Source organism: Podarcis vaucheri (assembly GCF_965113315.1).
Source record: "Podarcis vaucheri genome assembly, chromosome: 12".
Classification (NCBI taxonomy): Eukaryota; Metazoa; Chordata; class Lepidosauria; order Squamata; family Lacertidae; genus Podarcis; species Podarcis vaucheri.
Window position 1 is genome coordinate 11,517,705 of NC_138750.1, and position 26,431 is coordinate 11,544,135.

Consider the following 26,431-nt stretch of genomic DNA (forward strand, 5'->3'; position numbering starts at 1 on the left):
CCTAGGGCTTGTGGGGGCTTCACCCCCCAATAAAATATTTGAGGGGGTCAAGCTCCTCCAAAGATGATGGGCACTGCCATTCAAATGATGTGTGTGCACAGCATCATGCGATCGATTATGCAGGGTGGGGCTTACCTAGCCCCTCCACAATATTTTATTCAAGTTGGCACCCCTGTATGGAGCTATACCCAATGCTGCATGAAAATGCTGCTCATGCGACTGGGCCGCCTCCTCCTCTCCTTTCCCCACGTACCCTCAAAATCTGCTCCAGGGCTGCTGAGGCGGGGGGGGGGGAGTCTATGTACAAATGGAAATCTGCTGTGTGAATGGAACCCACTGACTTCACTGTCCCAAGCATCTGTGAGATGCTGCTGGAGAGGAGAAAATCCTGAAAGCTGGGGATGGGAAATGGATTGTCCTGAAAAAAGCAACGACTGGCTGGCCAGAATCCTGGAAGGAAGCATCCCTAATGGATAGACTTTGTTGCAGATCCCATTTTGTCCTTACTACAAGCTATCTAAGGTAAAGGTAAAGGGACCCCTGACCATTAGGTCCAGTTGTGACCGACTCTAGGGTTGCGGCGCTCACCTTGCTTTACTGGCCAAGGGAGCCGGCGTACAGCTTCCAGGTCATGTGGCCAGCATGACTAAGCCGCTTCTGGCGAACCAGAGCAGCGCACGGAAACGCCGTTTACCTTCCCACCAGAGCGGTACCTATTTATCTACTTGCACTGTGCTTTCGAGCTGCTAGGTTGGCAGGAGCAGGGACCAAGCAACTGGAGCTCACCCCGTCGCGGGGATTCGAACCGCCGACCTTCTGATTGGTAAGTCCTAGGCTCTGTGGTTTAACCCACAGTGCCACCTGCATCCCTACAAGCTATCTAGGTTTTACTTTATACTGCAGGAAGCCCATTTTCGTCTGCCTTTTGTTTTTCCTGCGGATGTTTTATGTCTACTCAAGCTGCTTTGAAAGAATACCTAGAATCAGAGAACTGTTAAGAGTTGGAAGGGACCACAAGGATCATCTAGTCCAGCCCCTGCAATGCCAGAAACCTTTTACCCAACGTGAGGCTCCAACCCACAACCCTGAGATTAAAAGTCTCATGCTGTACACCAACTGAGCTATCAAGGCTTGTATCCGAAGGAACATTCTGGGGATGTCCCTGTTTAGCAGGGACATTTCAATCACGCACAAATCCCTAATCATCGGGGGGGATTCACTGAGGTATTCCTTGTATGGTGACCCAGATTGGCATTCACCATAAGGATAGTCTTTTGCAGCTGGTGGGTGGGAAATGGGGATTCTTTGATTTGGGCATGCAATTGAATACACAGAATTAGACATTCTTCTTTTAGTTGTTTGTATCCTTTTTTCTTAAGTCTATCCTTTTCCATCTCTGCTCTTCTGGCTTTCTTTCTGCCTTTTAGCCCTAATTGACCCAATCACATCCCACTTTTAGAGGACTGTTGAACAACATTGGCTCAATTGTAGACTTTACTTGCTGCTATTTATCAGTGTTTATAAATGGATTTAAAATAACAATGGGCTGGTGACTTGCTGGATGATTTATTTTTGTAGTTAACCATGGAGGATGTGCTGACAGTACATTCCACTTAGGAAAATGATTATTTGTCCAGCATTTTATACTTTGCTGACATACGGCAAATGGAGAAGGTGTTAAAATGTGCTAACGGGTTTGTGCCAACAACCTAACATTTTAGTACTGAGACACCATGAAGATGTAAAGGGGATCTTCATTTAAATTAACATACCACGGTTGAAACAGAAATGTTTGGTTTTGGGAAGGTTTCATAGTCTTTTTTTAGATGTACAAAATATTTTAATTTAGCACATGAGATTTCCAAACATCAGTGGAGGCAGGTTGGGGCTCCTTGGAAGAGCAACCACATTTTCTGGAATCACAGTTAGGGGGAGAGCATTTGAAGAAAACTACCACCTCTCCTCTCACTGATTTCCCTCTTAAAAATCACTCCACCTGTTCACAACTTTGCCGCTGTGTGTGTTGTGGTCTGGCTGGATGCCCTGGAGTGGTGGGAGGCCTGAGCTGCAGGACAAGAAGGCTCAGAACCAGGGGAGTGGTCAGAGGGAGAAGAGGAAGCAGACGAGGAGGAGGAAGGGTCAGAAGCTGAAGAGGCAACAGGGTTTAGTGAGCAGGAAGAGGCTGTGGCAGAGAGCGGTCCAGAATCAGAGGCAGAAGCAGAGGCTGGTGGCTCCAAAAAAGGGGGCCTTTTGGCCCTTCCTAGAGTGAGATGATGGAGGGCCACACCGCTGCTGCTATCATATAACAGACCCTCCAAATGTTCCTATTTTCCAGGGATAGTCCTGGATTTACAGATGCCATCCCGGTTTCTGATTTGATCCCGGAATGTTGTATTATGTTTTTATATATGTTGGAAGCTGGGACAACCCAGTCAGATGAGCGGGGTAATAATAATAATAAAAATAATAATAATAATAATAATAATAATAATAAGAAGAAGGAATATGACACCCCTATTTTCATTGGACGCGGGTGGCGCTGTGGTCTAAACCACTGAGTCTAGGGCTTGCCAATCAGAAGGCCGTCGGTTCAAATCCCCGCGATGGAGTGAGCTCCTGTTGCTCAGTCCCAGCTACTGCCAACATAGCAATTTGAAAGCACGTTGAAGTGCAAGTAGATAAATAGGTACCACTCTGGCGGGAAGATAAACAGCGTTTCTGTGCGCTGCTCTGGTTTTGCCAGAAGTGGCTTAGTCATGCTGGCCACATGACCTGGAAAAAACTGTCTGCGGACGAACGTTGGCTTCCTTGGCCAGTAAAGTGAGATGAGCGCTGCAACCCCAGAGTCGTTTGCGACTGGACTTAACTGTCAGGGGTCCTTTACCTTTACCTCCATTGGAGAAATGTTGGAGGGTGAGGGTATGATATAAGCATGAAGAAAAGTCATAGAGTGGGTCTAGGGAAAGTAAGCTGTGAGGGGGAGACAGGGAGATCAGCCATAATCATCATGAAGAGAAGACAGCAGTGATTCAGGTGGCTCATTCTCTGACACTGGCCCTGGTTAGATTGTGGAGATTATCAAGTGATAGGGTATGCCAAACACTATGCTTAAGAAAAAGCTCATGCATTTTGTTTATCATCGCACCCTGTAAATTGAAAATGAGCAGAACCTAAAAGAGAGATGAATACATGTTTGATCAGATGAGCATCCATTATCATTGCTCTGCTAATTGATGATGTAGACAGTATGTTACAAAGTAGACCTTAGCTGATGTCACTAGATAAGGACAAAGTATTTTGGCAAAGGAGAAGCCTTTTGGGGTGACATAGTGACAGCAGCAATACATGTCCCCATCTTAATTGTGCATTGCAAAGTTCATTGTAAAAGGAGGTCCTTTGTGGCTACTTAAGCAAAATGTGCTGATATAAATTGAGCAGCTCAGTCGAAAAATGTTCGGTTGCATGTACCAAAGGCCCACACTATGACAAAACCCAGTGAGAGGAAAAAACAGGTTCAGAGCTGGAAGATGTATTCTGTGTTCTTCTGGGAAGGAGGCGGCAGTGTGCACTCTAAGAGAACTCTCCTATCTAATGAAGAGGACAAAGTGCATGTTCTCTTTCCAGTGACTGTGGGCTCTTTATTAAACAGCATATTAAATTAGATGCAAACATCTAGCCTCTGAAATTAATTTTTCCTGTGATCCAGTGTCACACGAAAGCTCGTCTATCCAAAACTAATCAGTTTGTTAGTGCTATATCTGTTGTAACTGCACACATGCAGGGCAAAGGGAAGAGAATAAAACCCTCTGAGAGGCACTAATTTGCAGTGTTACCAAGGTCCACTGTGTACATCCTATATGCATTTGCCTTGGGGACACACGAGGGCTGGGCACACACCAGTGTGTTAATGTGCATGTGCATCACACAGATCCCTTTTTCCTGTGTACATTGATGTGCACCTTCGTCCACACACAAGCATTCAGGTGAACTCTGTTTTTCTCTTTCGCATCAGTGGGTGGTGCTTGGCGGGGATGTATTAGCACGTAACATGCATGTTGGATTTTCTCTCTCCTTCCTGCGTTATCTGCATTTGTAGGCCCAGCCCACCCATGAGGCAAGGCAAGGTGGCTGCCTCAGGCACCTGCTTAACATTAAATAGCTGAGCACTAACACAAGCCTCTTTGATGAACCAAAGGAACACGAGAACAGTGATATGCATCAGTTTATAACAGTATGGTTAATTCAGGAATTTTTTTCTTACAAAAAAATCTTTATTTTATTGCTTAGTATCAAAAGAAATGAGACGTTGATTAAAGGCCATTGTGAACTGAAAGTAATATTCATCTTTATCCTATGAAGCAGGATTGAAGGAGGAACTTGAAATTAACAGAAGCCACTGAAACAGGACAGAATCACAGTATGTTGCATTCAAGTAAACAGTAGCATGTATGGATGGATGTATAATTTGACCTAGTCTTTGCAGATCAGAAGACACTAACTATAGCACTGAGTTTGATTTTTCGGCAGGCATTGCAGGATCCCACTTTGCTCAGATCAGTAAATGTCAAATAAAGCCATGACATAAAAGAGGCTGTGTCGATAATGCATCTGCTGTTCTTCCCCTTTGTTATAAGGGACTTTTGTTTCCTAACACTAAGGCTGCAATCCCATAGCCACTTACCTGGGAATAAACCTCATTGAACTCAGTGAGACTTAACTTCTGAGCAGACATGCATAGGATTACATTTTAAGTTGCCTGGTTTTTGCTATGCAAAAAAAAAAAAAAAAAAAAAAAAAGGAATCGCATATATATATATATATATAGTATATATATTAAAAGATATGAAGCTGAATCCCCCTTCTCTTTTGGGGGATGGCTTTACCATTTACATGTTCAAGAGCTAGAAAATGGATGGAATGGTTGTCATCAGTGTCCAATTCTACTCCATACAGTAACAGGCAAACTTCTTCAAGCTACTCAAATATATACATGGACCTATAAGCCCACATATGGCTCCTGTTGTACGGATGAGCCATGCACACATTCAGCATTTCCATGTCGGCAAATGTAACTGCAGGATCGGGATGCAGAGTTGAGTATATGCTAGACACAGGAGCCCTTTGCTAAGTACAAAAAAGTGGCCATGAACGTCCCAGCTGCACCATCTCTGGTAGCAAATACGCACTGGGTTTCAGCCACAGATTGGAGTGCAAGGCAAGAGGTGAAGGTTGAACAGATGTACTTAGAGGTACTGGAATACAGCTACATGCTTCTTGCTTAAGAGCTGCCAGCTAAGCAGTTTTCAAAAGTGTACAACGGTGGAGTTGTTGTTTTTCTTCAGCAGGGGTGGGTAACCTGTGGCTAACTGCCAGAAGTTCTTGGACTCCAACTCCCATCAGCCCCAGCCAGCAAAGTTGGTGGTCAGAGATCATGGGAGTTGCAGTCCAGCAGTATCTCCTGGGCCTCAGGTTAGCCAACCCTGTTCTTCAGCCAAAGAGCTGAAGTGTTTTAAGGGTGGCACATGATTTTCTGTGGAGCTGTCACACACGATACCAAGGTCAATTGGCTAAGGGGAAATCGCCATTGTCTGCAACCCTTTCATCCTTTACAAGTGTAACTCTCACCACCTTCTTTTCCTTCCCTTATGTTTATATTGCCTTTGAGATTGTGTGCACCTTTTAAACATACTGGTAAAACTTGTTCAAAGGGGAATTTCTAGATAGTTGATTTATAAAAAGAAGAACGAGAGGGGCTTGGAACTCTTAAAACAGTAAATGTTGGGCAACAATAGGTTCCTTGTTACTTAAGTCTCTGAATTCTTGTGTACCTTGTAATTTCGGCACAGGCCCATATATTCTGCGCAGCCTCAAGGATGATTCCTTGATGCAGACAGAACATCTGACTAGATTGCTCGTTGAACCACAATTTGAAACAGTGGGTGAAATTCTGGTTTTATAACTGCGGTTTCCATCTGTGGCCAGATTCCCAAACTAGGTGTGCTTATGTCTTGTAAGTCAACAAGCTGAAATGTGCCTAACTTTACGTTGGATTGTTTCTGGCATGTGCTTCAAGGTGAATTGCTAACACCTTTGGTCTTTTGAATTTGGTTGCTTTTGTTCACAAATGTATTAGCTCAGTATGTTTTTATTCCACTCGCTGTTTTTTGTCAGCTAGAATCTGTTTTCCCCCTGTTGTGAAATGAAATTGGTTAACCATATAAACAGGAACATGCTATATACACATATATATTAAAAAATATGCTCAAACAATATCAGAAAAATAGAAAAATTCTGCAACCCAGTTTTTTGTTTCTGAGACCTGCCTCTTTCCTACAGAAGGAAAAGGAAAGACTATTTTGGACTAGGCCTGCTTTGGGGAAACAGTGCTTGTTCATCGGCTGTTTAAACATTTACATCCAACATGTGCTAAAATCTTTGCTTGTATACAAGAAACCCAAAGGACGTACAAGATCGCCACAGCAACATATATCAAAAATCACAGAGAAGTCCAGACCACAGACTGTTTCCACAATTCATCCAAACTGCCTTGTTACTGAAACTGAAAAAAGTCAGAACCAAACATTATGCCGATTCGCTAAAATCATGGACAACATTTTAGGACCAGACTCACACTATATACTTCAAGCTGTAGTAATACAATGAAAAGGTCTGAACCCTTACTCACTCAATCACACTTCAAATGAGAAAGAAGTCCCAAACAGTTTTCTTAAGACACGTGAACAGGGTGCAAATCTAAGTTTAGTTGTCTGTTCCCATCAGTGTAATAGTTAGCAGCCTTGCTCAAAAAAATTATCCAGTTTAACTTTTCACTTATTTTAAAAAGTAAACAAGCTATTCCTTTCTTAAGCCTCGTACCACTCTTGTCTGGCTCCATTCCTGATTGTTGTTGACCAACCATCTCTTGTTGCTTAAATGTCTGATATCAACTGATCATTGTGGTTGTCATATGATTTCCTTGGTCATCTGCAAGACAGCTTCATTGGGGGTTACACAGTGCAAGATGGGGCAGGCAGATCTTGCCAGCAAAGCATCACAACTGCAGTGGTTGAACAGGGAAAACTCAGATGTTTTCTAGGGCATCTACGGGGACAAAGCCCTTTTTCTTTCCACTGCATACTTTGATAAAGCCGTCGTGTTCCTTTTCTGAAGTAATACAGATCTGTAGACAAAGAACGGAGAGAAAAGTTTAAACACCCCACACTCAATAACCACTTCTGTTCAGGAACCCAAAAAGGTATAGGTGATGCTTTGTAAGGTCTGAGCTGAAACAGACCACCCAATTTCAAAGCCCATGACAATGGGATGGCAACCACACAAGAAACAATGGGGCCTGCATAATACCACTTTAGTTACTTTAGTTATCAGCTGACCATCAGGCAAAATTTGTAATGTGTGCTTTCCAATTCAGCCTCATGAACATAATGCAATATTTTCTCCTTCCTCCCACCCATTCTAACACTGGTGTGTGCCTTAAGTAGAGATTAGACAAAAGCAAGTTTCACAAGGCTCCTTGCGGTGTGTGTGTGTGTGTGTGTGTGTGTGTGTGTGTGTGTGGGTGTGTGGACACCTGAATCCAAAACAGGCCTAATGAGATGGCCTAAAATCTCTTGCAATCTTCAAATGCCTCCTTGTCTGATTTCCTCGGTATGTTGAAACCTCTGGCTTTTGCTTGACTGGAATGTTGCCTGCTGTGCAGCGGTAAGCCACACCAGTTGCTCTGCTCAGTTTTGTCTCTGGCCTCATCTACCACTGGCCTGTGGCCCTTGGAAATGTGGGCCTCAGTCTAAAAGAGACCCCCCATCTTTCCTAGCCAATCAAGTCTTCTCTGCACCACCTTCCTGGATCTCCCCATGCCTTGGGCTCAGCGCTTCCTTTCTTCCCACATCTGTCATGCATTTAACTCCCAGCACAACATCAGGGAGATCTACTGCAGAACTGGTCCCTATCTGTGGCTGCAGTGTTCGGGCAGCTCAGAGCATCACTCACTTGTTTTGAAGGAGTTCTTTGTGCCATTTTCCCCCTAGGCCCTCCTAAAGTCGGCGGGCAAGCCATGCTCTTTCCCACCCCTCTCAGGCTCCAGCTTTGTTACAAGGGTTTATATTATCTACTTGAAAGCAGAAGGGTACAAAGCTATATAAACACGAAGTGCTTTGCTGTCTGGGCAAAGCGACCCAGCATGCATTAGGAGGGCACTAAAAATATCTCTGCCTGTCTGAATGATGTTTTGTATTGCTGCTGTTGATATAACATTGTGCATAAAAACTTCCTCATTTCCTGCAATGGGCATTTTATGGTTTGTATGTGCACGTCTTGCCATACATATATAACCCTCATTAATGTGCTGGCGAGTTTGTGTAAGAAGGAGCAAGGATACATTCCTGTTTGTGACGTTCAGGACCATTTTAAAACATCAAGGAACTCCACCTCAGGCTTAGCAAATGAGTCTGTTTGGTTCAGTGAGTTCGTTGTCTAACGTCTTTATCAAAGAAAGAGAAAGCAGCTCCGTACTGTAAATTCATATGTGCACAACGTGGTCAGATGGGTTTGTCACATAAATATGTGAGCCGGCTGGCACAGGCAGTGATCCGCCCGTGCACAGGGTCTTACCGTGCAAGCTGGTCAGCACTATGCAGTACGTTTGGCGCATGAAATGAATGTGCCAAATTCTGATAGGGTTGCCATCATAGCTGTCAACTTACAGATTTAAAAAATAAGGGACCAGCAGCCTCGAAAATAAGGGATCAGCAGCCAAAATAAGGGATTTTCCAAGGAGCACAGTAATGTTCAACTTCTGAGCCCCTCCGAGCCAAAGGCAGAAAGCCCTGCCAGCAGCCAAACGAAGCCTCAAGGAAAACCACTGTCACCTCTCCGCTGGGAAGCACTGAGCAAAGGCAAGTCCCCAGGCAATGCGGCCGATTTGATCGGCACAAGGCATGCAAGCTCCACTCCCCCAGTCATTCTTAGACTCCTTATTGGGTGAGCAATGCAGCCAAGAAACACAGTTGGAGCCTCCTTCCTCCCTAGCCGGCAGGCAGGGAGGGAGAGGAGCTGCTTCCTTTGAAACCCGGGAAATTTAAGGGACATCATCAATAAGGGACACGGTGCTGGGATAAGGGACGGTTGACAGCTATGTTGCCATACGTCCAGAATCTCCCAGGCATAGCTGGGATTTGGCAGTTGGAAACAGTTCCTGGGAGGAAATTGCCAAAATGTCTAGGATAATCTGGACGTATGGCAACCCATGCCGGAGGTGTAGATTTTGGTGAATTTCCTTTAAAACAGTTCAAAAACTTCAAAAAAAAATTGGCCAAAAAAAAGAAAAAAACAACAACTTTGTCAGAAGAAGTTCAACAATTTTTGTGTCCGGATTTTCACTTTTTGAAACATGGCAACCCTAAATTCTGAGCACATCACACAAGTTCATCTTCAGGGGCAGAGTGCCTGCTTTGTACACAGAACATCCCAGGTCCAGTGTCCAGTGTGGCTGGAAAAGTCTTCTGTCTGAAAGCCTGGAGGGTTACGACCAGTCAGTGCAGATGCTGAGCTAAATGGACCAAAGGCTTGATTTGGTGCACAGCAGTATTCTGCATTGTTTTTGTTCATCGGCCATCCCTGAACTTTGGTATCCTCCCAAAACTGATTGCGTAAAAGGGCTATAAGATTGACCAGTGGTCTGACTTTCTTCCTACGGTAGTGGCAGAGTCATTTCACTCAGTGCCTCCCCAAAATCCATTAATAGCATCAACCAATAGCATTCTTTTGACTTAACTGGCTTTTTTTGTATGAATATTAAAAAAGAAAAATTACTTTCACTTGCTGTGACTGAGAGGCAGTGGAGGTGCTAGCAAGATGGATTGGCTTTTTAATCATTGCTTTTAATTAATGGAGACTGTGAACGACTCTTGTCTTATTATAGACTAGTTTTCTATTAATTTGCTTAACTGCCTGGCGTAAGCTGGACTGCCATGGGCTAGTAGGAAGCAACAGTAATTTAAAAAGCCCAGGTCCATATAATTTGCCATGGTAGTCACTTTCAGTTCAATTATGACTCGATTAATATGTACTTGAAGGAATGTATACTAGGCATCACAATCTCAAATCTCCAGTCATAATACATTCTCTTGGAAGTATGTACCATGGGATTTGATGGAGCATGAGAAAAGTAGAGATGTGATCGCAACGTTTTAATGCACAGGAAGGAATTCCACGTTTACTCACTTGGTTCTCTTTCAAGGTTATCTGCCCCTGCTCCTTGCATCCAATAAACGTTCTAATACACCTGAAGACATGTTCATCTTGTTGTACTCTTTGAACGAAATTTGCTGGGAAAAAGCCAACTCGGTCTTCTATTTTCCCCTGTGAAGAAGGTGAAATGACAGAAGAAGAGTTATGGGCCGCTGTAATGCTCTTGAAGATGGTTTTGAAGCTGCTGCTACTGGTACAGAAGGCAGTGGCCTGATCTTAAAGACTTACACCGGTTGCTGGTGTGCTTCTAAGCTAAATTCAAGTTATGTATGCTGTTGCAGAAAGCACTAAATGACATGCAGCCCAGATATCTGAAGGAGTTACTACTCCTATATAGATATGGAGAGAGCCTTGCTGGCAGTTCTGCCATCCTATGGGGTGATAGGGTATGAGAGGGTCTCTCTGTGGTGGCCCCCAGACTGTGAAATGACGTCTGTTCTGAGGTCTGGCCACACTGTATACCTTACAACATCTGTTCCATTTTGCATGGGCCTTTGGGGGTGAAGGATGAGCTCAGAATGTCCCTTCCATTTAATATTTACAAAGTACATTGTATTGAGTGGTACATAACTGCCCTGGGACTGCATGGCTGCAGCATTGCATTTTGTTTTGTATATATTACATTTTTAGCCTCTAAGATCTAAACCACTGAGCCTCTTGGGCTTGCCGATCTAAAGGTCGGCAGTTCGAATCCCCACGACGGGGCGAGCTCCCGTTGCTCGGTCCCTGCTCCTGCCAACCTAGCAGTTCGAAAGCACGTCAAAGTGCAAGTAGATAAATAGGTACTGCTCTGGCGGGAAGGTAAACGGCATTTCCATGCACTGCTATGGTTTCCGTGCTCTGTTGCGCCAGAAGCAGCTTAGTCATGCTGGCCACATGACTGGAAAAAACTGTCTGTGGACAAACGCCGGCTCCCTCGGCCAGTAAAGTGAGATGAGCGATGCAACCCCAGAGTCATCTGCTACTGGACTTAACTGTCAAGGGTCCTTTACCTTTACAGGCATTACGTAGCTCTCCTTCCTCCCATTTTATCCCCAAAACCACCCTGTGAGGCAGCTACAGCTGAGAGACAGTGACCAGTCCAAGGCCGCCCAGTCAGCTATATGTGGCTTAGTGGGGAGTTGAACCTGAATTTCTCCAGAGACTCTAACTGGTGCACCACACTGTCTCTCACATTATGATAATGCTCCCATCAAATAGGTGGATGGGTTGATTGCATCCTTCTGTTTCAGCTACTGCTGTGAATCAGCACTCCAGATTGAGAAAGACGGGAAGAGCCCTTAAATTGTTGCAGTGATTTGCCAACAAGGCGGTGCTGATGTTTGGGAGGTGGGGGGGGGGGTGAGGTTGCAGTTGAAGGTGCCTCTGGGAAGCCTATTTTCCTTCCACCTAAAGGGAAGTCATCCTTTTGCGCATAACTGTTGCATTATGGGGAAGCATTGCTTCTTTTCTCTTGCATTCTGCGAACTCTTGTTTATAAGCTTTTCCCTGCCTTTTGCACACACTGCGCAGCTTGTACCGAGACCAAGACATTCTCTCATTTCCTTAGACTGATACTATGACCTGTTCTTAATGCACAGCTGACCACATCTACGGAATTCACTTCTTATATTATTTCATGTTATGATCAATCATTAGTAATTGTTTTAGCCATATTAATCTTTAGTTATAATTTAATTAGGAGGTTTCATGCCTGTCTAGTTCCAGCTTTGTTTCCCAGCCTTTAATCTATCGGTGATTAATGTCCACATGTAATTCCCGCCTTGTACTTATGTTAACCAATCAGCAATAAGTTTCTTTGTGTTTGTATCAACCAGTCAGCCACAAGCACACCTGTGGCAATGTTTTGTAATATTCAATAAAAGAGAGTTCCTGGGGCTCGCCCCGGCAGATGCCTCTCGATGACACCTGCTACTCGTCTGTCGTGATTTCATTCCAGCATCCACCCTCCCATCAACCAATGTCCCTTCCTTGCTGCCGCTGTGCCAGATTTTGGTAATATGACGCCCTGAGCAAGAACAAAATCCCCCCCCCAATATTTCTAATTTTCACAATAATTCCTTTGGGTACAGTTGCTTTTTGTCGATATTCTCAGTAGATACCCATATAAATATAGGCATTATTTATTTATTTATTTATTTATTTATTTATTTATTTATTTATTATGTGCCCTCTCGACTCAGTGCTCTGTGTGGGGGAACCGTCCACACTGCCAGTAAAGTACTACTTTACATCAACTACTGTACTGAGCGGCTACCAAGGAACAAAAGTGTTCCCTTAGACCAGAGTTAAGCACACAAAATGTTGCTCCAACCCACTGAAGCAAAGGAACGTGCTGTCGGTGTATCAGCACTAATGACCAACACACACGTGCAATCTTCATTTTCTTTCTTTCCACATTACTTGGGTAATTGCGATCGTACCTTCCACCAGTCTTCATTTGAGTCCTCCAGAAGTGTGATCCTATCTCCTGGCCTACAATCAGAAGACAGAAGCATTGGGAACACGTTGTTTAGATAAATGAATATGTATTACGTTGGGCATTTTGTTTGAGTTCAGTTCAGCAAAATTTTATTCATTTATTCATTTCATTTGTACACTGCTTTTCATCCAAACATCACAGGATGCTTCACAACAGGAAAAATACAAAATAAGAACATAAAATACATAATAAAACAAAAACAGACCAATAACCCAAAAGACAACAACAAAATAAATTTCTTAAACCCCCCGCCCTTCTGACTGGGTTACTCCAGCCACTCTGGGCAGCTTCCAAGAAAATACAAAGGGGGAAAATCCTGCATCAAACATTAAAAGCTTTCCTTTCATTTTAAAAGGCACAGTATGTCAATATTTTCTGTGTTAATTTACATTACTATTAGCTGGCTTTATTGAGTTTTAAATGGCGATAAACTGTCAGCTGCTTTGTAAAGCTTATGCAAGCAGCTCAAGGATAATTTGAATAAAAACAGAAAGTTATGCTTGTTCATGTATAATGTCACCCATGAATTCCACAATTTTTTCAGTCCCCCAAACTGACTTTAACGATGATTTGTCCATTTTATCCACATTCTGGGCTTCAAACCTATTGGTCTAAATGAACCAGCTGAAGTTCCCACTGTGAAGCCAATGGAATAAGCTGGCCATGATTAACTTAGGCCCTATAGCAGGGATGGGAAACCTCAGGCCTGGGACCAAATGTGGCCCACCAGGTCTCTCTGCCTGGGGCTCAGAACTCTCCCCAGACCACATCTTCTCTTCCTACTTTTGGTCCTGCCCACCACTGGCCTGTGGGAAGTTACCCAGAACCCCTCAGGCTGAGAAAGGTCCTCTAGCTCTTGCCTACAGCTTTTGATGGGACTTAGTTAAGAAGCTAACTCTAGCAGGATGGAAATCATTGAGTCCTTTGATGCCCTCTCTAGATCCAGTGAACAATTATCTCCATTTTCTCTGTCGTTTTCACATCTAGGTGCATCCCTATTGCAAGGTTCCCAAGCACCTCATGAGGAAGCTTTAGTAAAATCCAAGTCGCTCCGATATGCCTGTTGGTTTAGCCAAACTTAGAGCAGCAGTGACAAAGAAAAGATGATCCTGTGTCAATTCCAAAACGCCGTTCTTCATACATGTCTAGTTTTTGGGTTAGCCCCTTGTTCTTGCCATAAAGTCATCGCCATCAAATGTCAGCTAAAGAAATGTTGAGAAAACTCTTATCATGTATGCCCCATGTAATCTGTTTATAGTCAGGGAGGAGCACAGCTGGGCACTTGGACATTAAAAAATATACATGTTGAAATGTGATTGTGGAGACCGTTCATGCTAGGATCACAACAACTACTACTACTACTATCTGGGCCAGTGCTCCTCACTGGAAAGAAAGGTGAATTCCTTCTCCTAAATGGTTGCCAAAATGGATACTACTGGTTGCTGGCGGGGGGTAATCCTTCATCAAGGGGAACTGCCTCAATATCAATATTTTTGAAACGCTAAACATCATCTTCTCCCCCTTCTTGATTCAGGAAAACACTCTGGCATATATCCTGCTACCTGCTGCTCACATCTGGCTAAGAGTAAAAGTCTGAGGTCTGAGTTGGGGCCTGTTTGATGGGAGAGCATTTAAGAAGGGAGGTGGAAGCATGTAGGGGGTGACTAGGCAACCACATGACTTGTTCCTCAGCCCCAATTTTCCTTCTCCAGCTGGTCAGGAGGTGGCAGCTGCCATGGTTGGGGTGATGGAGCGGCAGGACAAGGTGGGTGGTGGCAACTGTGACTGGAGTCTAATGCTGAGTATTTGCCAGAGTGATTCACCTGATGACTCTCGCTCTGAAGACAAAGATTGTATCTAACTTGGGGCTGGGATTTACATTACATCCAAGCATCTGCAATGGCAGATAAATGGCTCTTTGGGCACAGGAAATGGGGATTGTGAGAGTGGCAGGATGCGTGAGCCAGAGGCCAAACACAAAACCCCAAAATGAAAAGTTGTTGGGGGAAGCTAGAGAAAGAGGGAAGCAATCCACTTCTCTGTTCCTAAGTGTCTCCTCCTGGAAATCTTCTGCAGTTTTAAAGGGGGCTGTTTATCTACTTCTGAATTTCATTAGGTCATTTGTATAATGAAGCCATCGTCACAAAATGTCGCTCTCTTGGATTTATTCATTTTCGGTGAAGAAGGAGCAAGATGATGCCCTGAGTGACAGCCTGTCACTTCACAAAATAGACTTATTTTTTAAAGAAACTTTTATTTTTATCTAACCAATCCCTTTTTGCCACACAGTCATGTATTGTCCTGCAGGTTCTGTTTTTACATGCTGTGAATAAATTGTCCGGGGATGTTGTGGTGGATGGAGCCTGAATAGCTGCAGAGGTAGAGAGGTATGCCATCTAGCCTCTCAATTCAGCCTTCACTAACCTCATTGAAGGCCACAACTCACACCAGTGCTCCTTAAGTGCTTTTCCTGGCAGGAATGGGTCCTTGAACATTGATAATACCTCTTGCTTTCCTTGTCTGGAAGATGGAGAGAGTCGGGTCTGTAGAAAGCATGGCTGGAATACAGCCTACTGCATGAATTTACTGTTGCTCTGTCCATTTTTGCTTCTGTCCCTACCTACTTTTTCCTTTGGCGTTCTGCTCATTATTGGCATGTGTACCCTGGAAAGTTCCCCTTGAGGAATTGTGGCCTTTGGGCTGGCTTGGCCCTGCTGTTACATGAACACATCTACACAGCAGGTCAGAATCGCGTTCTTCCCAATTCCCATTAATAAAATACACAAGTCTACCTCATTTCCAAGTCTTCATTCTCTTGTGGTACAAATTTGTACAAGGCAACATAGGCATTTGTCTGTACTGCGTCTTTACTGAGAGATCCCTTCAGCGTGGAAAAAAAAGAAAGAAGAGGAGATATTGGAACTTGATCTTTAACAGTAGCGTTATGTATAGAACAAAGCTGAAGACAAATTCAGCAACATGCACTCTGAAAATGAGGTACTGATTTGATGCAGGGTGGTTTTGTTTATACAGCAATTGGGGGTAATAGTCAAGTTCAAGCCAAATATACTGCCGTGTTTATCTTAACCTGGCTTCCGGATGGAGAACCCAAATGGGGAAAATCTATTACTCTGTGGTCTCTAGACTAATTTTGAAACAGAATTAACAAGCTGCTGGATTTCTGGATTTTGGCAGTGGGCTCCATGCTTTAGAATCTCTTTAATCACTTTGTCATGTGCATAAATAAGGCCTCATTCATAGACGCTCATAGGAGTCACTTTGCTACTATGTGATCCCAAACTGCCCTATATGTAAAAACCACCTTTTTCATAGGAATGTGAAATTTAATTTCGGCTTTGTTATAGCACAGTCTATATACCGTACATGCCAACTTAAATGTAGGTCCCATTGAATCCCATGGGGCTTACTCCCAGGAAAGTAGGTACAAAATTGCAGCTTTATTGTCACATTAAAAAAAAAATCACCTGTAGCATGGAGTTTATTTTCTTCGGTTCATCTCCAAAGTCCGCGGTACCATTTACTGAGTATGTGAACACTGTAATTAAGGGGGCAACAAAAATTAGGACCAAAATCCTAGCTGCCAAACAAGCCAGCCATTTGTTTCACGTGTTTCTTTTATTTCCAATGCTATTATCTTTCTGCTTTCATTTTGTCATTTTGAAACTTCGCTCATAATATGCAGCACCTTCTGCAAATGAAATAGCAACACAGTTGACTTCGATGTGCTCCTACTGATATTTCTGTAAGCCTTTAATGGGTATGTGGGATTGTCCACATCCACATGTGATCGTCAGTTGTCATCACGTTGCTCTTTAGCCATTTCTACTCTACATCTCCACCACTGGTGAATCCTTGGTAGTGCTAAACACTGCTTGGGGTTTTATATGCAAATCACATTGCTACTATGTGATCCCAAACTGCCGCAGCTATTAATAGCGTCTATGAATAGCACCCACACTATTAATAGCATCAACCTGTCATCTCAAAGAACAGTTCCATAATCAAAGGCAGTTGCATACTGTGTCTCTGGTGTGAAATGTTTCCATTAGCTCTTTGTAATGCTGGATGACTTCTTGCCACATGTGGCGGCAAATACAGCTTTTCTGTGGCCATGAACACCTGCATGACCAGCCTCATTATTGAACACCCCCCAGTAACTGGCTCATGTAGCAACTCTTGCTGGGAGATTTTAAAAAACAAACAAAATGGAAATGATGCTCACGTGAAAGAGGATCTTGAAAATTACACAAACCAAATGTATTTTAGTATCTGATCCACTACAGTATGGCTTTGAGCTAAGGAAGATGGTATTTTCTCACGTAGCCAAAAAGACCAGAAATCAGCATTTTGTAGGCTACCTTCCCCTGCATTGAATATTGAACACCATCGGGCCACATGATGTGTCTTGCAAAAGCGTTAGACATAAGAAAGAAGAGAAGGACTGTGGCTCAAGTGTTGGAGCATCTGCCTTGATGGTCCCTAGTTCCATTCCTGTTGTCTCCAGGAACGGTTGAGAAAAGTCAGTGTAGAACTAGATGGACTAATTTTCCTACGAGACCTGCCATGGAATGCCCATTTTGTCCCCAGCCCTATTTATCACTTGTGGACTGGATTTCATGTTTGCATAGGAGTCTACATGGGTCTACACTCATGCACAAACTGTGCAGTCTATAGAAATATTAAATGCAGTGGGTTAAGACGGGTGCACCAGACAGCAAGGGTGACTGCTTCACACAAACCAAATCCCAGGATCACCTAAGATATACGACATAGGATATGCCCTTGTACTGGGCTTATCTGCACTTTTGCCCTGCTTTCCAGCCACAGCTCTTTCCACAAGCTCCATGTCTGAGTACTTTTCTCTCTCTCCAGAGGTTTCCCTGCAAAGACCTGCTTTTTAAAGCTGAAGTGCAAAGTATGGCAATTCGGGTTTTCCGCAGATTGTTGTTTGCTCCAATTCCACTTTAAAGAGCGGGTTTTCGCAGAGAAAGCTGCACAGAGAGAGAGCACTTTGACACAGAGCTTCAAACCGCCTGGAAAGTGCGGAGGAAAAGTAAGTATAGTTAATAAGCCCACTGAACCAGAACATTGGCCCTGAAGTATATTCCTTTTCATATGCCTGCATGCCAGAAGCCCTGGAGACATGGGAACTTCAGGAACATGACAAAAGGTCTGTGCAGAGAGCATGGGCAATTCAGTAAATATTCTAAGAGGAACATTTTGGAGTACCTGGTGTATAATTTATGTGCTGAGCTTCTGACTGTAAAGAAATCCAGTGCTGTTCAAAGAAGAAGAAGAAGAAGAAGAAGAAGAAGAGTTTGGATTTGATATCCCGCCTTTCACCCCCTTTAAGGAGTCTCAAAGCGGCTAACATTCTCCTTTCGCTTCCTCCCCCACAACAAACACTCTGTGAGGTGAGTGGGGCTGAGAGACTTCAAAGAAGTGTGACTGGCCCAAGGTCACCCAGCAGCTGCATGTGGAGGAGCGGAGATGCAAACCCGGTTCCCCAGATTACGTGACTACCGCTCTTAACCACTACACCACACTGGAATGGTTAATGTCCCACTGGTGTGTGTTGGGGCACGCACAGTCAGATCTGTCAACAAGTTACTCATACAAGGCCAAGTCAGGTAGATCCCACAGGCAACTTTTAAAGGTAGAACAGGTGAATGATAAACAGGGATCTGAAAACATTTAATGGGGATTATAATTATTTTCCCTTGGTTTGAAGATTGTTTGGGGGCCACCGAACACCTGAGCTTTTCCACGTACCACTATTGCTGCGTTTCCTGTTTACGTCCAATACGCTTCCAGGACTGTCACCTTCCTCGGGAACTTCTGCCAAATCCGATGTCTGTAAGGAAGGAGGAGAAGGGGTTTGAAAGCATGAAAGTGAGCAAAAATGAGAAACAGACGCGCAAGAGATTGAAGCACATGGCAACAGCTTAGTGGTGGGTGTGGAAGGAATCAGGAAGTGTCAACACTGACGTCAAAATGTTATTGAGAGGTGGAGTTCAAATATTTGATGGGAGAATAGCAGGACATTTGAGATGCGCTGTAGACCTAGATGCTGAATCTAATTCAAACAGGGCTCTTTGTTTACACAGGAGAGGAAAATGGAGTTAAGGGGAAAGGACATGTGGTTTTGGGGGTTTACATATGCAGTAGATTATAATTCCATCATCTCAGCAACAACTAGCAAGGAGCACAACATAAATTATCATGCAACAGAATGTATTTATGACAGGAAGCACACATGAAGGGAGATCCTGCAAGACCTCTGGAGAGTATAGTGTCTGGTATAGCCATCTAGTGCCTGGGGAAGCGGACAGGTTTTGTACTACTGCAACCATGTGCCTTATTTCTGTCCTTTCCCTAAAAGGGTATGCTCTGGGATCTAAAGGGTGTTCTCTGGAGTCTAGATTGCACTGATTGCATCTGTTGAGAATCAAGTCCACCTGCTCATCTGCACATCACTCCATTTGCATAGCTCTACCCCCTTCCCTGCACAGTCTCATTCTAGGTTCTTTTTTGTGGTCACATCAGAACTTGACAAATTATCGGGTACTGGCTTTTGGACAGAGGTAGAGGTTGATAGATGCATACACAGTAGGTGTTGAACATGTCTGTTTACTTGTAAGCTGCCTCTCCATTGTGACTGATTGAACTGACAGTTCTTAGGAACAGTCCCAGGGACCCAAAGGCTAGTGCTGTTAGGAGGCTGTTGGATCTCACTGTTAATATTACTGAAATGAAATAATTGCTTGGATTGCTATATTTGAAATGGATTGGTTGCCAGAGCTGTTTATTGCAATGATGATACATTGTCTTGATTTTGCATCACTGCCAGGCATGGACAAACTTGGCCCTCCAGATGTTTTGGGACTACAATTCCCATCATCCCTGACCACTGGTCCTGTTAGCTAGGGATGATGGGAGTTGTAGTCCCAAAACATCTGGAGGGCCAAGTTTGGGCATGCCTGCTCTCTACGTTCATGGATCCTGAAATCCCACGCTCAAGTGATCTGAAGTTCATGTGTTTTCTTCCAAATAAGACTGTGGTTTTAAGTACTACACACTTATGCGTAATCCACTACTTGACAGCCTGACTTGCCAAGGAGTAAATCCCACGACGTATTGCATTCTGTACTTACACCCACTCCCCATCTGATCAAAATTTCAAGGCAAGCTGGCAATATGTTCCTGTTTTGCATGCTTGAGTAATCATTTATTACTTAACAGAAAGCTTTACCGATTTGACAAGAAACAATTACATTTGTGGAAATTCTGGTCTGTGGACGAGCTAAAGAAACGAAGAGGAAAGATCACAACGTTTGAACAAAGCTAGCATTTGCTTTGGGGAAATACAACATTCATAAGTTGTGAGGGTTTATAATAGGGCCATTTCTCTAGGAATACGCAAAGGTCTCCATGTAGATGTGTTTAGTGGAATAGCAGCAACGTTAGCAGCTGTGGAATTCCTGCAGAACAGCAGCTCTGCCCAATGGAAGACACAAGTACATGCTTACTCCTGAGGAACTGTAAACTGGGTGGCTGGTGAGAATGGAGTCTGCCCACAGACACCATTTGGGCCTCTATTTCAACATTCACTGGTCACTAGAGAGGTTCATTTTCAATGCCTTAACAGCAGTGAACGCCGGCAGAGGCTGTGCCAAAGAATGAACCTAAGTGTACAATTGGTTTGCATTTGGAGGAACTTGAAAGTTAGGAATCCCCCGTCTGTTTTCCACAGCTGTATACGTGTTATTCTTTTGCTTATCTCTCCTATTTCGAAGTATTAAAGCTTGTGGTGAAAGTAGATAGAAACGGATTAGTTCTTAGGAATACAGTGGTACCTTGGGTTAAGTACTTAATTCATTCTGGAGGTCCGTTCTTAACCTGAAACTGTTCTTAACCTGAAGCACCACTTTAGCTAATGGGGCCGCCTGCTATTGCCGTGCCACCGGAACCCGATTTCTGTTCTTATCCTGAAGCAAAGTTCTTAACCTGAAGCACTATTTCTGGGTTAGCAGAGTGTGTAACCTGAAGCGTATGTAACCTGAAGCGTATGTAACCTGAGGTACCACTGTATAGAGTTAAAAATATTTGCCCTGTGCAGCGTATACTTGAAATCTACCCATCTTATGGAAAGCTGTAGGGAATTTCAAAGTAGCCAAGTTCATGGAGTACAACACACTTTTTTTTTTGACACAGAGGCAATTTCAGAGGATTTAGGGCTTCCAGTTTAACAGAGACCCTGCTCTAGAGCGTATTTAGCTGGAAGGTGAATCCAGCCTTGCCACTGCTGTCATGTTGAAATGCTAAAGAATGCGCAGACCAGCTATCCACCCCTCCAAACACTACTTTTTTTTCACTGGAGACTAAGAAGTGTGTTTGTGTGGTGGGTCCCATTTTGCTGCTTAAGACGAAATGAGGTGCCACCATACATTCTGCTGCCGCCTGTGCCGCCTGCACCGTTGCCTCTGCTTCTAGCACTGGTGCCAATTTTGGGTCAGATCCTGCAGATTTTGGGTCAGCTCTTGTGTGCTCTGAAATATCTGGCCCGAAATAGGTGCCAGTGCTGGAGCCACTTCTCCACTGGTGGTAGAGGCAGTGGGCTACCCACGGAAGGGCTGGCTCAGGGGTTTGGTGTCTCAGGGGCTTTCAGGGGCTGATGCTGTACCAGCCCTGGGGAGTCTATGCGTGTTTTATAATACCAAAATTCAAGAGCAGAAGAGAAGTTCAACACAGGCAGGAGAGTGGGATGACAACTGAGAGATCCTCTCAGTCCTCTGCCAGGTGATTATTAGACAAGCTAGTTTTATGTCATTTATTTAGCAAAATGTTCAATAAAATATTTATGAAAAAACACCATAAAATCAGCAAGGTCTAAAAATAAGTATACACATAAAAATTACTAAAACAGACATAAAATTAACAGAATTAAAAAATAAGTGTACATAACAAAATTACATGTAAGGGTAGGTTTGCTGAAATAATATTTTTAAAGCAGTCACGTGTTTTGCATGACCCCAGCACTGTGTACAGCATCGTGATCCTATAGTAGGTCCAAGCTTCTGTTTTCGGGTTTTTTTTAAATAGAAATGCTGGTGATCATTCACAATCCTACCTGGGCAGCGCACAGTGAATTCCTTTTGCAGAAGTAAGCATCTCAAGTGTTTTTTCAGACTGTTGGCTTCCCCATAATTATCAAAAATAGTTCTGGCCTTGTTTTCCTATCAGTGTTCTAAATCAAACCCATAAAATGGGATTTCCCATCTGTTCTGTTTCTGTTTCTCTCTCTCTTACAGAGTCATTTAAAGACTGTTCTTTTGTTTCATTCTGCTGGCTATGCCAGCCAGATTCTATTGAGGGTGGATTTTTATTCTATGGAATTTGCGTCAAAGCCCACTAGTGTGGGGTTTCTGATGGCAATGCTGTTCCATCAACTCTACCATCCTCACCCACCTGAAGATCTCACATCTTAAATTATTCTGCCCATTCTCAATTTCTGCCCTTGGAATTCTCTCCTGGAGCAATACCTCTATTGTATTTAGCATATGGCTCCTCATCTCCATAAACCTTTTAGTCCAAAACCCTCAGTGCAAATAGCTGCATTTTTTCACATCAACACCTCCTTGCCATTGCCTCTCCCATTCTTGCTGGCTTGCTGTTATTTATTATCATTGCCCATACCTTGCTTCTGCTGTCCATCTTTTCCAATATTTTAAAATTGGGGCAAGGGTTAGTCATCTTCTTTTGCCTACTATGAACCCCTTATAAATTGGTGGCACTGTTTGAAAAACCACCATCAGCACTGTGTCAGGCAGAGTGATTATGAATGGGGATGCTCAGATCTTTATTTTTTCATTAGAGAATGTTAAATTACCAACCAAGGTACAGGCAGTGAAGCAGTATATATCATTCCCAAAGAAATCAGGCACCTGCAGAAAAGGTTTAGTAGCTAATAGTAAGAAGTGGCACGTAACCAGGCACCCAAGTCCTTTCTGGGGAAAGTAGGTGGATATACTATGGGAAAAATTGGCAACAACCCAAAACAGCACGCTTACTGAGTTCCTTTTTGGTGAATCTGAGCTGCTCCCAGAACTGCCTTTCTTCATTTTTTGGGCTAAGGAAGTTCCAAAGCGAAGTGTTTCATAGACGGGGTCAACCTTATTGCCACAAGCTGCAAAAGTAACACAGATAAGAAGGGAGAAAAGATAGGACGTTAAAAGTGTTCTTCTTCCTCCTTGAAAAATATTGCTTATCCTTTCAAGATGGAAACTAGCATCCACCTGGGCCATGGACCAAAACAGATGTTCAGCAGAGGGTCCAAGTCCAGGAACCAGGTCTCTGCCAAACATCTGGAAAGAGAGCCAATGTGATCAGTATCAGCGCTACCTGTTTATTTGTATGCCAGTTTTCTGCAAAACTCTGCTCAAAGTAGCTCACAATGGATCAAATAAACAGTAAGAAACATAACAACAAACCCATAATGTGTTGTAACGGTTCAGAATGTCATTATAGGACCAGGGATGCTAATGTCCAAATGGGCACTCACTGGATGACTTGGGCATCCCAGGCTTGTGCAGTGACTACTTTTAATTTTGCCAAGACATGGGCAACCCTATCTTGCTCCTCATCTTTGACTTTCAGTTCATTCAAGGATGACTCAAGCCATTCTGGTGCCTGCGATGGAAAAATCTAAATGCTAACTGCTCCCGCTGATCAATATGGGCCCAAATCCACTGGGAAGCTCACAGTGCTAGTGTACTTGGTAAACTCTTAGTCGTCTCAATGTGACTTGCAGAAAACAGAAACGCTACTAATTTTTTGTGTGCTCCAGGGTCAGTTCTGTTTCTTACTCGGGGTGGCACCCCAGTTTTGTGACCTGAGATCTCACCTTGGTTTGTGACCTCTGCATTCATTTGAAATCCACGCCTTAGAGCTTCTTACTCAGTAATTTGATTAAGTTTATTTGCCAGTCACTTTCTTATACAATATATATATATACAATATACGATATCTTTATTGTCATTGTCCCATGCAGAACAATGAAATTGAAAAACTACATAAAACTACATTAAAACTACATAAAACTACTACAAAACTACATAAAACATTCAAAACCCCCTAAAAACTCTGAAACCCCATTTTAAAATACTATACTATACTATACTATACTATACTATACTATACTATACTATACTATACTATACTATACTATACTATACTATACTATACTATAGAGACCCCTTATGCTGCGTTTAGAACCAGAATTGCATTTGCGTAGAAACTATTTCTCAGGCAGCTAGTCCTGGCCTTTATAACCCTATATCTTCTTCCAGAGGGCAGAAGCTGAAAGAGATCATTTCCGGGGTGCGTACTATCCTGTGCTATCTCTGCTGCTTTCTTATGACACCTGGAAGCATAGATTTGATCTAAGGTGGGAAGAGTGCACCCAATTATTCTCTCTGCAGTCTTTACAACCCTGGATAGCATTGTTTCTTTATGGCATTCTGAGCCTCGCAACCTCTGCATCAGGGATGGGGAAGGTCAGACCCTGGAGCCAAATTTAACTCTCCAGGACTCTGTATCAGAACTCTCCCAGGCCATGCCTCCTCTCCCTTCATGCCTCTCACTGGCTCTGCTTTGGACTCTGTGTCTTTTTGCCTGGTTGGAATGTACCTGTGAACTCTGATAATGCCTCTGGGTGGAGGTTAGAGAGGAGTGTCTGTAGAAACTAGCCTACTGCACAAAGGTGAAACTTACATTTGTTGCTCTGCCTACTTTGGCCCTTGGCCCCAGACACCATTGGCATGTGGCCTCCAGTGAAGGTTGTCTTGGAGAGACTGAAAATGATTATTCCCCACTCTTGCTCTGTGGAATGAAATGATGTTTGCTAGTGCTACCCTTGTGAAGTTTTTGTTTTCCAAGAGGGAATTACCTGGGCAGGGACTCAGTCAAAGTCTTGCTGCGATTAAGCATCATTCGCAAAAGGGCACAGAAGCCTTTGCGATATCAATGAACGCTACAACTTGCAGAATTGGGGGGCAGGGACCATTAACAAAACAAGACTCTATCTGAACTTACCAATAGGCATTACTTCTTTGATGCAGCCAAATTGCTCGTGAATGAGTAGCGGAGAGCTGTAGTAGCGGCGAAAGCCTTTCGGCTAGAGAGTGAGCAAACGAGAGAGCGAGAGAGAGAATGAATATAAGGCAATCATGACCCATTCAGTTCAATGGGGTTGCTAGGTTCAGCGGACGTACAATGAAGCTACAGTAATATGGTATACAGTGGTACATTGGGTTAAGAACTTAATTCGTTCCGGAGGTCCATTCTTAACCTGAAACTGTTCTTAACCTGAGGTACCACTTTAGCTAATGGGGCCTCCTGCTACCGCCGCACCACCAGAGCACAATGTCTGTTCTCATCCTGAAGCAAACCCTAGGTACAGTGATGCCTCGCAAGACAAAAAGAATCCGTTCTGTGATTCTCTTCGTCTAGCGGTTTTTTCGTCTTGCGAAAGGATTAGCGGATTAGCGCTATTAGTGGCTTTTAGCGGCTATCTGCTGATCGGATCAGCTGATCAGCGGCTTAGCGGCTTAGGAAAAGGGGGGGGGGTAGGAAAAAAAACCAGCAGGAACTCGCAAGACATTGTCGTCTTGCGAAGCAAGCCCATAGGAAATTCGTTTTGCGAAGCACCTCCAAAATGGAAAACTCTTTCGTCTAGCGAGTTTTCCGTCTTGCGAGGCATTCGTCTTGCGGGGCACCACTGTACTATTTCTGGGTTAGCGGAGTCTGTAATCTGAAGCATCTGTAACGTGAGGTACCACTGTATCTGCTAATTCTTTAGTGCAAAAGTCAGGAGCCTATGACCCTCCCAAGGTTGTTGGACTCAAATTCCCATCAGTCCCAACCAACAGAGTCAGTCGTGATGATGGGAGCTGGAGTTCAACAGCAATGACATGTTCCCTATTCCTGCTTTACTGGGGCAACTTTACTTTTTACTGCAAAGCTAAAACTGAACAGCATAGATTCCTTCCTGTTGCTGGATCTGCATGGGATCCAGATCATAAGAACATATAAATTAATTTGTGTACTTTAGCATTCATACTTAGGGGAAGTATGTTTCATTTTTAATTGGAAATATTTTGAAGGCTTCCCCTTTCTGGTAGATGTCCTCTTTTGTGGGGGTGGTTGGGGTGGGAAGCTTCGATGCTCAATCATGCCAATGAAACATCATTTATAAGCCAGAAATACAAAGCAGCTAATAAAAAAAGACCAGCCAGAATTAGAAGATTTAAAAGCCTAGTGTATAAAAATGCTTCACTTGGTGTCTAAGGCTATAAAGCAAATAAATTAGATCTGACTAACTAGGTGCTAATTATGCAAAGCAGATCCCCTGCATAAGCAGTAGGTGTTTCTTTTCTGCCAGCAAAAACCACTCTGTGGTGTGGTGAATCCTGGATGGATCAGCTGCACCCAAATGCACAAAATGGGGAGACAAAATTGGATTTGAGAAGGTGCCATCAAAGGTGCTCATGGGGGAGATAAATGCCTTTTTTCTCATCTACGGGAGTAGCCAGGCAGGAAGGGGTTTTGAAGGGAGGCGTTTTTGCTCTGGAGGACCCCTCCCCATCTCCTCAAACCCCCTTC

General features: G+C 43.6%; 1 protein-coding gene and 1 long non-coding RNA gene across 2 annotated transcripts in view; one reads left to right on the forward strand and one right to left on the reverse strand.

Moving 5' to 3' along the window:
- Positions 1-4,249: 4,249 nt before the first annotated feature.
- STAC (SH3 and cysteine rich domain) overlaps positions 4,250-26,431 on the reverse strand; it is an 83,252-nt gene continuing 61,070 nt past the window's right edge. The window contains exons 4-11 of the mRNA XM_082192887.1: positions 24,863-24,944; positions 22,840-22,955; positions 18,542-18,623; positions 16,234-16,304; positions 15,541-15,629; positions 12,690-12,741; positions 10,240-10,377; positions 4,250-7,180 (exon numbers count right to left, since the gene is read on the reverse strand). Of these exons, the coding sequence (XP_082049013.1) occupies positions 7,082-7,180; positions 10,240-10,377; positions 12,690-12,741; positions 15,541-15,629; positions 16,234-16,304; positions 18,542-18,623; positions 22,840-22,955; positions 24,863-24,944 (729 nt within the window). The 3' untranslated portion in view covers positions 4,250-7,081. The remainder of the gene's footprint in view (positions 7,181-10,239; positions 10,378-12,689; positions 12,742-15,540; positions 15,630-16,233; positions 16,305-18,541; positions 18,624-22,839; positions 22,956-24,862; positions 24,945-26,431) is intronic.
- LOC309515278 lies at positions 5,400-13,944 on the forward strand. The gene is made up of 2 exons (XR_014212389.1): positions 5,400-5,469; positions 13,736-13,944. It is a non-coding gene; the product is annotated as an uncharacterized lncRNA (long non-coding RNA).